Source organism: Fulvia fulva, chromosome 10, assembly GCF_020509005.1.
Source record: "Fulvia fulva chromosome 10, complete sequence".
Classification (NCBI taxonomy): domain Eukaryota; kingdom Fungi; phylum Ascomycota; class Dothideomycetes; order Mycosphaerellales; family Mycosphaerellaceae; genus Fulvia; species Fulvia fulva.
The window spans coordinates 1,070,723-1,084,232 of NC_063021.1; the positions used below are offsets into that span (position 1 = coordinate 1,070,723).

General features: G+C 53.9%; 5 protein-coding genes across 5 annotated transcripts; 3 read left to right on the top strand and 2 right to left on the bottom strand.

Moving 5' to 3' along the window:
• Positions 1-507: 507 nt before the first annotated feature.
• On the bottom strand, positions 508-5,597 carry CLAFUR5_11906 (Hybrid signal transduction histidine kinase K; the record flags this gene model as incomplete). Its single annotated transcript, XM_047911054.1, has 5 exons — positions 508-600; positions 722-865; positions 920-3,508; positions 3,624-3,638; positions 3,708-5,597. 5 exons carry the CDS (start codon positions 5,595-5,597, stop codon positions 508-510), a joined length of 4,731 nt encoding a protein of 1,576 aa, XP_047767098.1.
• Positions 5,598-7,093: 1,496 nt separating this feature from the next.
• On the top strand, positions 7,094-8,443 carry CLAFUR5_11907 (uncharacterized protein; the record flags this gene model as incomplete). Its single annotated transcript, XM_047911055.1, has 1 exon — positions 7,094-8,443. One exon carries the CDS (start codon positions 7,094-7,096, stop codon positions 8,441-8,443), a length of 1,350 nt encoding a protein of 449 aa, XP_047767549.1.
• An 880-nt stretch (positions 8,444-9,323) lies between these two features.
• On the top strand, positions 9,324-10,822 carry CLAFUR5_11908 (Putative aldehyde dehydrogenase FUS7; the record flags this gene model as incomplete). The annotated part of the gene is made up of 2 exons (XM_047911056.1): positions 9,324-9,339; positions 9,393-10,822. 2 exons carry the CDS (start codon positions 9,324-9,326, stop codon positions 10,820-10,822), a joined length of 1,446 nt encoding a protein of 481 aa, XP_047767483.1.
• A 437-nt stretch (positions 10,823-11,259) lies between these two features.
• CLAFUR5_11909 (uncharacterized protein) lies at positions 11,260-11,892 on the top strand (the record flags this gene model as incomplete). The annotated part of the gene is made up of 1 exon (XM_047911057.1): positions 11,260-11,892. One exon carries the CDS (start codon positions 11,260-11,262, stop codon positions 11,890-11,892), a length of 633 nt encoding a protein of 210 aa, XP_047767546.1.
• A 164-nt stretch (positions 11,893-12,056) lies between these two features.
• Positions 12,057-13,245, bottom strand: CLAFUR5_11910 (uncharacterized protein; the record flags this gene model as incomplete). Its single annotated transcript, XM_047911058.1, has 2 exons — positions 12,057-12,794; positions 12,862-13,245. The coding sequence occupies 2 exons, from the start codon at positions 13,243-13,245 to the stop codon at positions 12,057-12,059; spliced, it is 1,122 nt and encodes a 373-aa protein (XP_047767138.1).
• Positions 13,246-13,510: the final 265 nt, after the last annotated feature.

Consider the following 13,510-nt stretch of genomic DNA (forward strand, 5'->3'; position numbering starts at 1 on the left):
ATGCGCACACACACACACGACTCACCATGGCAGTATCGCCTCTCGCTAAGGTTACTCACCGGTCGGACCCGTTACCTCGCTGGAGTAGTATCACCGGCAGTTGCAAGGCATGCATAGAAGCTGCGTATAGAACGTATTCCAGGAATAGCATTTTCGCTTGATCATGCTACGTGATGCATAGGGACTGCATAGTATATGCCGTCCAAACCAGGTGCTGATGCTGTCGCTCGCCAATGTCCTAGTTGAACCAACCAAAATAAGTCTTCAGTCCTTATCCAATTGCCTTTTTGCCACTCTCTTGAGTGCCCACACTGTGCTGCCTGTACTGCCGTATTCCATGGGTATGCAATGCAGTCCGCGCTAATCGATGATCTGGTTGCGTCAGCCCCTCTCCAAGACGTTTGTAAGACCCAGTCGCCGCGGCTGCCTCCGCGACAGCCATCCATGGGTATCTCCTTTGCGCCAACAGTGCTGTAGTCCTGTTTTCCTTCTTCTTTGTCGGGATGATCATCGCGCTGGTGGCATAGGATACCTCTCCATGAGCTCCTCGATCTTGGGCATCAGCTCTGGTATCCTGAACGGCTTGCTCACAACGTCGTCCTGGTATGCGAATTAGCTTTAGAACTAGTAGGGGCGAAAACGGTTGTAACGTCTTCTTTGGGGCTCTACGCCGTGCTGAACGGCCACGGTGCCCAACTTGATCAGAGCAGACTGTACTCACCATTCCTGCATCCAATGCAGTCTGTATTTGCTCTGCACGAGCATTCGCTGTTACCGCAATGATCGGAATATGGCCGGTAAGCTTGCCTTCAGCTTCAAGCTCGCGTATCTTGCGAGTACATGTAAGCCCGTCCATCACGGGCATCTAGGTGCATTGGTCAGTCTGAGTGCATGATTGAGCGGGTGAGACAACACCTACTTCTTGGTCCATGAGTACGACACCCAGCTCCAGCTTCTGGTCCGTCGGTTTACTATCGAGCCAGTAGGTTGACTGCATCAGCTTCTCCAATGCTTCTCCGCCATGATTAGCCAAGTGTACTTCGGTGCCGTTGTTCTTCAGCTGCTTCTGCAGCACTTTCTGATTCACCAGGTTGTCCTCGACGATCAGGACCTTCTTTGCGGGCTTCTGCCCATTCGTGCCTCGTGTCGTCTTCGAGTCTTCTGTACGTGGCACGACGATGCCCTTTTCAGCGGGAGGTACCATAGGTGTGGACTTGCTCTTGGAAGAAGGCGGGTTGTGCCTTTTTGCCCCTACACCCGAGTCTGTGGTATCCTGAGGTGCTGTCGTTCTTCTCGCCGCGACATAGAAGGCGAATATGCTGCCCTTACCAGCTTCGCTTTCCACACCAATTTCGCCACCTTGCAGCTCTGTCAGTTCTCGACTAATGAACAAGCCAAGACCAGATCCACCGTATGTGACATGGGTCCTTGGAGAGGCTTGAGAGAATCGGATGAACAATAACTTCTTTTCTTCAGGGCTAAGACCACGGCCGGTGTCTCGCACACCAAAATGGATGAAGACTTTCTCTCCGTCGCCCCAGTCCTTTTCGTCCATAAGAGTCTCGTTTCTCCTCCTGGTGGGGAAATATCGAACAGGCACATTTGGCAGCTCACTAGGTGGCTTCGTGGAAGCAGCGATGGTGACAGTGATCGTTCGTCTGCTTTCCGTCCCGGTGAACTTTATCGCGTTGGTTGTGAGATTGATTAGTACCTGTAGTACTCTGCTGGGATCGAAGCGGACCCAGTCCAAGTCCAGGTCGCGGAAAGATTGATCCACTACAAACTTCATCTGGATATCAGCGGCCTGCAGTTCACCCTCGTGCATTTTCAGTGCTCTTTTCACCACCGTGAGTGGCTGAGCATCAACAGGCGTGACTAGAAGCAGTTGTGAATCGAGTTTGCTCAACGTGAGGATATCGTCAACTATCCTCTTCTGATGCTGACTGCAAAGACTGATGGTCTGGGCTGCATCAAGGCAGCTCGCGATCAACTCATCCGGGACTGTGCGATCGCCACCTTGCCGAAACCTAGTGAGCGAAGTTGCAATTTCATCTGAGCATTGCAAGATGGCGGAAAGTGGATTGCGCATTTCATGTGATGTAATGTCGATGAAGTTCTCCTGTTGTCGTTTCATTTCCACGGCTTCCTCCATCTTTCGAAACTGCAGTCCTTCTGCGTGCTTCTGTTGACTGATATCGGTGATACTGCCAAACATGCTCTTCAACTTGCCGTCGTCGTATTTCTCAGGGTATCCACTAAACAGAACCCAGGTGTCGCTACTGTTCCCGTCGCTGTCTCTCCACTTCGCCTTGAATCGAAATTCGATGGAAATGGCTTTAGCATTAACGACAAGATCCGTCCACGACCGGCGGACCAAGTCCAGGTCCTCAGGCTTTACCGCGTCCATCCAGGTGTCTGCCATAGAAGAGTCTTTCGGAACACGGGAAATGTCGTACCATACATCATTTGCGAAAGTGATTTTGCCCTGGCTATTGGCGATGAATAGGCCAGCGGGAGCGAACTCGGCCATACGGGTGAACTTCGTCTCACTTTCAATGGCTTCCGCAGTGCGTGCAGCCAGCTTCTCCGAGAGCTCAATACGGTCCAGGGCTGCGAGCTTTGCTGCGCGCTGGCCTCGTTTTATCTCTTCCTCAAATAGGACCACAGATGCTAAAGACGTCGCAAGCTGTCGACTGAGAAGCTGCACGAAAAGGCCGTAGTCATCATCGTATGGCCTGCGAGGATTCACCCCCAATACCAAGAAGCCCAAGACAAGATCTCCTGTAGTTGGGTGGATAGGACATATCACGATTGCCTTTACTGGATCGCCGAATCCACGCACTTCGAGGCCATCTAGAAGACTTGCTGGTAGGTCGCGGCTACCGACTTCAAGAAGTACCGGCTTGTCCGTCTTCATAACTTCGCGAAAGACTGGCCCAAAGCCTTCCATTCCCGTTTTGAGGTCAATAACCGCCGGGCTCGCGTGGTGTCCATCGGGTATGCCTAAAGAACCTTCGAGCATAGCTTGCCGTGTTGAAAGTACCGAGTTCGAATGTATACTTCCAGTGTCACTGTCGTTCTCGTCTGCGACAGAGTACAACAGCAAAAACGGGCTGTCGTACTCGTTGAATTCGAAAGAGCCCAGAACTTGTGCCCAGAAACCTTTCACATCACGAGCTGAGGCGGTCCTTTCACCTACCTCTCTCAATGTTAGCATCCGACGCTCCGCGATCTTCCTACGCGTCTTCTCGAATGCTGGATTGTAGAGGCCCATGACACTACCATCACGCCCTACCATAGGTATAATGCTCCAGCTAAAGTACGTTTCTTCGAGATGGTCACTCCGACGTATGAACAAACAATCGTCATCTTTCATCGTGGCTTCTCCGGTCGTTCTAGCACTGGCAAAGACGTCCTTAACCTCGTTCCAGATTTCGGACCATGCAACTCGGTAACTCTTGCCCATGAGCGAGGGGTGCTTTTGACCCGCTAACAGGATGTACGCTTCCTAAACAGTGTTAGCCGTACTCGAACGCCACGTGGGAGTCTCAACAGCTAGTGCTGAAAGTGAAATGCAGGAGGCATGTCTTAGGGAGTCTATGCCTGCTATTCTCCACACTTACATTGTAAATGGCAATCTGTGATTGAAAACGTTAGATATACCCGAGCTTGTATGCCTGATATGACGGCCTAGCCTTCGCACTTACCAAATCATCTCCCCAATACATGGCGGCTGGATGCGGACTAGCCATGATGAGATTGCACATCTGTCTCAGGTCAGAGCTCCAGTCTTCGATTGGTCCCAGGCTTGTGCTCGCCCAGTCGATGCTGCGGGCGAATTGGATGTGTTTGGGCATGCTGTCGGTCACAGGTAAACGAGTCCAATCAAAGGAAGGCGAGTCGGACGAAACAGTGGCGATCTGGCTGTTCGTCATGCCATCGTTAGCAAGGCGACTCTGGTTGCTTGTAGAACTCGAGACAACAGACATCGCGCCAGGGGTAAGATCGTTCGCACCAGCATTCAAGGATGGCTGTACATACGTAGATGGATTCGGGAGCAGATCCGTTGCGCCGGAGAGGTCGAGATCGGGAGGAACGCGTAGCAAAGCATCGTGGGCAAATGCCTGACCGGATTCAGTTGTGGGCAAGACTCCGCTGACGCTGCTGTTGTTCGAACTCTCTGGTATCCTGCTCTCCTGACCGGCGTGTCCGAAGTAGTCGTGCACTTCAGGAACCATCTCTAGCTGCTCAGGAATGGTGCCACCAGGAGGGACACTGACACGCATGGCGGCAGTCGAAGATGCCGGGGGTGTGTTGAAAGCTCCACTAATGATCCGCAGCCTCTTTCTTAGCGTGGAATAGCTCCATGTCATGTTCGCGTAGCTGAAAGGTGATAGACAAACATTCAAGCTTTCGCCATTGATGGCAGCACTGAGCAGCCACGACTTGAACTGCAAGAACGTCTTAGCTCCAGGCGAGAACTCCTCAAGGCTGGTCCCGGCCACAAGGCTGACAATCCCATCGTACTGCTTCAATGAAAGGTTCGCAAATAGTAGATGAAGCTGACCAGGGCCATAATTCGAACTGTCCCCAAGATCGACAATGAACGTAGGTCTCTCGTCTTGCTCCAGCAGCTCGATAATCCCAATGCTGTTCAGCATGCCTGTCATGCCCGAATGTCCATCTTTCGCGCCATTACTGATCGTGTCCGGGCTACTACTGCGGCCGGTAATGCTCCTTTCTAGACTTCTCCTGTGGGGCGCACTGGTAATGTTGGTGTTGTGTAACGGTATACCAACTGCTGGCGTTGTCACTGTGCCACGTGCCAAGCTCACAGTCTTAACGTGACTATCTTCCGCGCGCGTCTTGCTTAGCATTCTCGCCGCCGCCTCGCTGCTCGAAAAGCGTGGCGGTAGCGTGGGCCGTGGACGAGGACTGTTGCTGAAAAACAGAGGCGATGGCGGTTCGACAGCGGGGGCGAATGTGGAGGAACCATACGTATTGCTGTCGAGTGTATGCTTGAGCCGAGGACGCGGCCTTGCGCGCTTGCTCGATGGCTCTGACCCCGGATCTTGAGAGTCACTGCGCGGCGTCGCTGGCGCGTGTTTTCGCTTGGGATGGCTCGTGGGCGCAGAGGTTGGCGGCGTGCGCGGGAACAGAGGTGCACTCGGTCGCTCGTAGGGCGACGATGTGGTATCTGGTTGTCCGGAGCTCACGCTCGCCCTGCGAACTTCTGGCGCGGCTGTGGAGCTTGCACTGGGAATGTGTCCTGTAAAGCTATTCCATATTGAAGGCGAAGCTGTATTGGAGCTGGGCAGTGGCGTCGAGCCTTCTTCAGTGTTCTTGTTAACAATGGGTAGGGTCGACGGATCGGGATCTGCAGCGGAAGAGGCTGCGGTGGTATCGTCGGCTACCGCGTCTCCAACGGCAGGCGGTATGGCAGTGGGTCCAAGCACGCCAAGATACTCGCTGGTGCTCTGTCGGCGAAAGGGCGACGAGGTTCGCGGTGCGCGCCCGGGAGCAGCGTTGGTGCGCGGCGGCGGCTGTGGGAGTGAGTCTCTCGATGTGAAGATGCTAGGCTTGTCGGAACTGGTCATTCCTGACACTCGGCAGTGCCCATCGACCTAGCAGAGACTACGAATAGCGTCGACAAGGTACTGCTGGCGGCGGCGACGCGTGATGTCATAGTAGGGGGTGTTTGGTGGAGATGCTCGTGGGTGGTTGTTGCAGGACGGCTGCTGCGGTGGAGGGTCGTTGATACAGTAAGGTATGGGCTAGCACGCAATACTGTAGCAATAGTGTCCGGCTATGCATTTCGCTCGCACATGTTGCCTCCCCACGCAACAGAGCGTTCTTGCGGAATCCGCTCCGGCGACCCTGCCGTCTAGTTCTAGTGCGCTGCTAGCATTGCCGATCGGTGTTGATCTTACCTCCAGATCCGATGTGCAACCCGGAAGCGACACCACGTGAGAATCATGTGAGATGCGACCATATATGGGTGCTTCGATCTGATCATCGCTTTGATTTCACTGGAGATAATGCGTCTCGACGGTCCCACGCTCAGGACCGCAGTCGATGCTTGTGGCTGTGGCTGGCGGGAGCAACGGCAAATTTCAGCCGCCTCATGCTTGACCGCGTGTTCGGGTCTCGGTATCTGGATCAACCACGAAGTATCGTCGTTGAGGTGGTGGAGGATTGGACGTTCAGCGGTAGACTGTATCGAAGACTGTATCGCAGTGCGCAGCTCGCGATAGAGTTGAGAGGACGGCTCGTCTAATGCCATGTCCGGCAATTAATATTACATGTCTGTGTATGGCACGATGAAAGCTGCGTGGAAAGGTACCGGCGACAATGTACATGTACATGTAACTACATGTATTTGGAAGAAAACAACACGGCGTCTATGGGCAGACCCCAAACCCGACTCTGGGCAGACCCAAGCTAATGTAATCAATCAAATTTTGAGGACTCAACTTTGCACCTGCCCGCCCGGCGAGGGCTAACAGCCCTCTGTTTCTCGTAGCCGAAGCAAACCCGGGAGGGACCCAAGGTAGGAGGGGCCCCCCGAAGGGTGGGAGGATCTCTTAAGAGGCCCCAGGTGCAGTGGAGGGCTGGGGGTGGGCACTCACCGTTAATAGCAATTGATGGACTTTGATTGATTACATCAGCTTGGGTCTGCCCGAAGTCGGTTTTGGGGTCTGCCCTTAGACTCGGTGGAAAGCAATGACTTCATCGGAGCTTGACTTTGGTGGGCATGACAGGCAGGGAACATCCCTCGTCCACGTGCATGCCACTTGTTGATGCCCAAGTCCAGTATCATCGTGCTGCACTCGGAGCATTCTATCATACCGACCTGCGATGACCTGCGATGACCTGCTGTCGTCTTCATCTGCCCAACTTTACTCGCAGATATAGAAACGCCTAGGAGGGGTTCAGTGTTACCTGCGACCATCATTGTCGATCCTACTGTTCCTTGGATCTATAGGAGAGACCCGCACAGCCCTCAACGTTCCACAGGAGACACACGTTCCATTTGGGCCGGGCAGACAGCTGGTGTAGCCTCTTCTCTACCACCACAGCGCCGGAAGGTATCATGGGCGACAAGTACCAGGCACCCCCTGGGCCACCACCCAACTACCGATCACAGTCCACCACGGAGGTACAGAAGGCCCAAGACCAAGATGGACGTCAATCAACACAGCCACAGCCGGGTTCTTGGACAGTTGGGGGAGGTTCTAGCTCTCGTCAGCCTGAGATGAGCTCGAACAAACCATTCCGAGAACCACGTATGAGTGCTACGTCAGGTCAGCGTCCAGCAAGTCTGAACGTCCAGGCTGGCCAGACATGTCAGTCTCCGCCAAGCTCACATCCGAGCTCACGGCCAAGTTCCCATCAGGTGTCACCACAAGGCCCTCCTTCTAATGCCACGAGCGATGTAGAGATGAGCGAGGACGAGGAATTCCAATATCAGCCACCTCCAGGCCCTCCCCCAGGTCGTGCTTCCAAGCAACCAGACATGGATTATTCGCCGCCTCCAGGACCACCCCCAGGCCATGGATCGACCCAGACAGGGCATGACGCGCCACCGGAGTACGACCCGTGGGTGGGTGATGACGGTGGCTTAAGGCCTCCACCGGCTTTCTCTGCTGTGAGACCCGAGAATCAGAGAAGTCCTGCTGCCAATGCGGACTTTGACGACGCCGCTAGGGCCCACGCCTGGTGCAGGGACAACACGCTCTGGAATGCTGTCGAGCATGATGGAAGCATAATCGAGCGCATTCAGGTAGGCGATATGCGTCTGACATTTCCGCCAAACACAATGGACATTACGAACTATCAGCCAGGCATTGGCAGAAGTTATATACGTACCACTGCCACCATCGGCGATACCATTCTGCTATCAGACATTCCTGCATACGCCTCACACAGACAGAATCCCTTGGCGACAGGTCGATCTCACACCGTCTACTTTGAACTGCATGTCCAAAGTCTAGGAGACCGGTACAACCCCAACAACAACATCGAGTCTGGCGTTGCTATTGGGTTCGTTGCCCCAGCTTATCCCGCCTGGAGGCTGCCTGGGTGGCATCGAGGCTCGTTGGGCGTACACAGCGATGATGGACGTCGATACGTCGACAACAGCTACGGTGGCAATGACTTTGTCGCGCCGTTCAAGAAGGGCGATGTGGTTGGCATTGGTATGACTTTTGCGCCTCCGCGACACGGCGACAGGAACAATCCGTGCCAAGTGTTTTTCACGCGGAACGGCAAGCATGAGGGCGCCTGGGATCTGCATGAAGAGCGGGATAGAGACGCTGACGAAGGAGATGTCGCTGGCTTAGAAGGTGATCACGACCTGCTTGCGGCGGTGGGTGTTTTTGGAAGCGTGGAGCTGGAAGCCGTGTTTCACAGAGAAGACTGGCTATACAAGCCTCAAGAATGAGAGCATAAGATCGCATGACAGCACAAGATACCCTAGATGTCGAAGCATCCGATGATTTGAGACTTGACTTCTTCGTCACCATTCACGGTGTATCATAGACGATATGGGCGCATAGATGAGCCACAACGCTTCGCCGTGTTTCTTGTGGGCACGACTTCGGAACCGAATTCGTGTCATTCCGCTTTTTAGGTTCTGTCAACTCCATCTTGAGCAAAGTCGGAATGGTCCATATGGGCCATGCCATCACAGAAGTGGGCACCTGCTTGGCAAATGTCTTTTGTTCGGAGGAAGTCTCAAATCAGCTGACCAGCCGAAGTGGGACGATTCTTAGCACAACCTGGAACCGAAAGAGAAGACTTCACTGGCTCGACCCTATATGGCCCTAGACACTCGAAGGGGCCCCAGCAAATCCTGCTCACACATGCAACCTGAAGAAAGACGTCTTCCAGCGAACCAGATGTGCCGACAACATCTGACACGAGATTACTCAACGCTTGAGGACGTCGTCGTAGTGTGGTAGCAGCCGCTATCAGCCTCGGTTGGACAGATCGACCTCTACGATGCCTAGCTGAGCAATCCTCCAGCATGGCACGCACGCCAAGGATCGACTCGTCGTCGACGAGATGGCCTGAGTGGATATAGGGCCACCTATGGACCGGACAATGCAGGGTTCAGAACTAGTCACAGCCGCTGTCGAGTCCCGCAGTGAGGGGCACTGAGATGCTCTAGTCGCGTTGCGGCAGGAAAGCTCGAAGCACTACCAAGGTGTCCGGGTATAAGAGCCACGTGCGGTTGGCAGATACATGTACTTTCCATTTACCTTTCCCGTTGGACCAGGAATCAGCACAACTTTCCTTCAAACAGATCCAAATCAATTGCCATGTCTCCATCAAAGGGTTTGTATACCCCTCCAGTGCCCAACACGACTTCATGGACTAACTGTCTCTAGTCTCTACCGTCAAGTGGGACGAGTTCTACAACATCATCAATGGCCAGAAACGTGGCGGCGCCGATCAACATCATGGAACGAACCCGGTGAACGGCGAGAAGCTGTGGCCAGTCCCAATTGGAACCCAGAAGGATGTAGATGAGGCTGTCGAAGTTGCACAGAAGGCGTTCGAGTCTTGGAGGGAGGTTCCAATAGAGGAGCGCAAGGAATACCTCAAGAAGTGCAAAGATCTATTACTGGCGCACAGCGACGAGATGACCTCATTGCTCTGTTCAGAGACCGGCAAGCCCAAGGCCGTTGCGGAATTGGAGACAGTGGGTGGTGTTGCCGGATGGTTTGGCCACCACGCCTCGCTCACCCTCCCAGAAGAGCGTGACGAGGATGACGAGAAGGTCATGCTGACCCGCTACACTCCTCTCGGCGTCGTCGGCGCCATCTGCCCTTGGAACTTCCCGATTGTCCTGTCATTGGGCAAGATCATTCCTGCGGTCTTGACTGGAAACACGATCATCGTCAAGCCAAGTCCTTTCACTCCATACACGACGTTGAAGTTTGTGGAGCTGATGCAGGAAGTGCTTCCAGCCGGTGTTGTTCAAGCTATCGGTGGAGATGACTTTCTTGGACCAATGCTTACTGCTCACCCTGGGATCGCGAAGATCAGCTTCACAGGATCGATCGCAACCGGCAAGAAGATCATGGCAGCAAGTGCACAGACTCTGAAGCGTGTAACTCTCGAGCTTGGCGGTAACGATGCCTCAATCGTCCTGCCAGACGTTGATGTCAAGAAAGTTGCGCCACAGCTTGTCATGGGTGCATTCCAGAACTCCGGTCAAGTTTGTGTCGCCACAAAGCGCATTTACATTCACAAAGACATCTACGACGAAACTCTTCAAGCCATGGTCGAGTTCACGAAGACTCTCACGGTCGGCGCACCAGCAGATGGCGCGTTCCTCGGTCCAGTGCAGAACAAGATGCAGTACGAGAAGGTCAAGGACTACTTCAAGGACACCAAGAGCCAGGGCTACAAGTTCGCTGTGGGAGATGCTGAGGTCAGCGACGGCCAGGGCTTCTTCATCAAGCCGACTATCATCGACAACCCACCAAACGACAGCCGTATCATCCAAGAAGAGCCATTTGGTCCAATCGTCCCAACGCAGCCATGGGAGGATGAAGAGGAAATTATCAAGAGAGCAAACGCCTCCAACGCGGGTCTAGGTGCTTGTGTTTGGGGTAAGGACATTGCACGAGCAGAGAAGATCGCTAAGCGTCTCGAAGCTGGATCTGTCTTCGTGAACAGCTTTGAGAAGCCTACACCACAGGCTTTCTTCGGTGGCCACAAGGAGAGCGGTATTGGTGGTGAGTGGGGCAAGGAAGGTCTCAAGGCTTACTGCAACGCTCATGTCATGCACACGTACAAGGGCGTGTTCTAAGTAGAGTAGTATGGTTTGTGTGTATGTTACGTAGTATCGATCTTCTTTTGAGTGGTCTAGGAAGCTCCCGGACGCCAGCATATCAGCATGAGCAGTCGTTGCCCTTGAAAATATCGATACAGTCGCCATCGAAGCTCCCCCATTGTGTTTGCCAGCATCATCATTGCAGCAGACCCTGGTGTGGTCCTGATAAGCATAGATGTAGTAGTATAGTGAGAGTCGGAGCACCACGCTGGCTAATCGTAGTTGCCGTCAAGACAAGCTCCAACGGCTGTCGCATGTGAAAGCCGAACCGGAAGGCGCTGTGGTGACAAGGATGTGTTAGCGTGCTTTCTTGATGCAAACACGACAAGACATGCAAGCTCGACTCAACCTCACCACCCTCGCACACCTTCGTCAACGCACTTCTCACCTCCACGGGCCTCCTTAAACAAACCATGGCGGACCGCGTTCAAGCAGTCCGCGTTGCCTGCATTGGCGAGAGCAGCCTCGACTGCATCCACACCAAGCAGTACTCCACGTACAACATCCAGACCGACCACGAGATCTTCAGTACCGGAGAGTTCAGCCTCTTGACGTCGTTGACTGGTGTACCGTTCCTGCCTATGAAGCTTCGCCCATCACTCCTCACAACTTCCGTCATGCAAAATGACCGCGCTCGCGGCCTTCAGCGCAACATCAAGTATGGCCATGCGGCTGAGGGCAAGTACTTCGAGAATCCGGTTGCACGCACTCTGATGGCCTGCAACGAGGATGGTGGGGCTCGCTGGACACAGCGTGTTGGCAGTGTCTTGATTGCGCGTGCTGATCGCAAGCCGCTCAACGAGGGTCACGTTGCTATCATGCTGGGCTTCATCGACAACGCCACTCAGTCCATCCAAGAGAACCAGGACACGAGCGGTGCAGCTTTGTCGCCAGATGCTTTCAAGGCATACTACGACTATGCTATGCAGCACCTCCTGGCTTCTGACCAAGCTGATGAGTGGGCTAAGGTGCCTTCCATGTTCGCAGACCCAGCTCAGACCGATGATGGGGTCAAGATGGAGGTCGACGGAGGTGTGACTGTTTGAGTAAGGAGGATCGCAAGGCAAGAGGTGTCTCAAAGAAGAGAGCTGTTGGCGGCAATACAATGAGAGCGGCAATGGCAGAGCATGAAAGCTCATGTTGGAGCGGGATACAACGGACGTAAGTCACCCGCTCGTTTGCGCTTCGCGGACTTGTATTGACAGCTGCACTAGAGTATGGCGATAGCCCCGGGAGGGCTTCCTATGCCCCCGCGGACATGAAGCGGCGCGCTAGTGATGAAGAATGTATACTTCTTCTGTTGTTCACAGAGTCTGCTCAATTCTTCCAAGTTCCAAAGTTCCCCTGCAATGATGTTTAGCAGGTTCTTGCATGGAGAGAACATCACTCGGCCGCACTGACCTATAGGTGTGCCCCATTGCACCAACAACCATTCGTGAAGGACCCAACCCTTCTTGAATGGCGGCGGCCAGGCCTCGAAAGCAATGGTGTCTGATGCTACAGCAGCAAAGTGATGGTCATACAGCCACCTCACGGTGGTCTCATTGTTCTGCAGCCCGATTGCCAATGCACTATCCTTCGTGCCGCGTTTTCGCTCCTCAGGATTTGCATAATTGTGCCATCGAGTGTACCCAGTCCGGACGAGGAGTATATCGCCAGGCCTGGTGCTGGTGCCCTGTGATCGCAAACAGTCTTCCAGTTCAGAGACAGGAATCTCGTGTCTGGAGACCGGGGAAGGAGGCTTTCCATGCACCTTCTCATACCAGGACAGCCAGTCAATGAGGACGCCACGACCCACAATGCCGCCCCTTTCGCAGATGTTGTGGATGCCATTGGTGTCACTTTTGAGTGCCTCGTCATGAGACAGGCCGTTGTAATACATTTGCGTCTTCTGGTGAGCAAAGTGCTTCAGAGAATCCCACTGGCTTCCACTTTGCGTGTTCATGTACTACGCGGAGAAAGTCTATCAGTATCGAGCACCGCACATGAACGAAATTATCTCAGCGAACACGCACCACTTCATCATCGAACCCGGCGATGGCGCCCTTGGTCGCAGCTCTCGTGTCGATGACCTTTTGCTCGAACTTCCTCCTACCGAATCCGGGAAACTCCACGTTGTCCGAGAGGCACCAGTCGAGCTGGACGTGCTGGCCCGTTCGAATCTCAGATGATGCTTGCCGCACGACATCTGGCGTCAGTAAGTTCAGCGTTCCGACTTGGTCTTTCACGCCATTCTTGTCGAATAGGCCCCAAGCACAGCCTTGTGGTTGGCCTTCGACTTTCGGTAGTTGGTCAAAGGTTGGAAAGGTGAAGTGTGGCTGTCCGGTCAACGTATCTGCTACAGCTGACAGTCGTTCCTTGGCCTTCTGAGCCAGCGGGGGACTTTTGCCGTCTGTCATGGCTACGACGTTGGGATGCGTCGATTGAACCTTGATGGAGTCTCTGTAAAACGATATTATCACTTACATTGCTGCAGTGCAGTCATGGCCGAAGCGGGGACCGGTTTCAGCACCTCGGCCTAGCCTTTGGAATCATCATGATTGAGCGACTGCGTCTTGCCGTCCCATCAAGCTCAGCACGTAGCTGTGGAAAGCCGTCGCCTGTGGAGCAAATGCTCTCGCTACATCGAACGAGCGCTTGCTCAAACATGTGTCGCAGCGATGT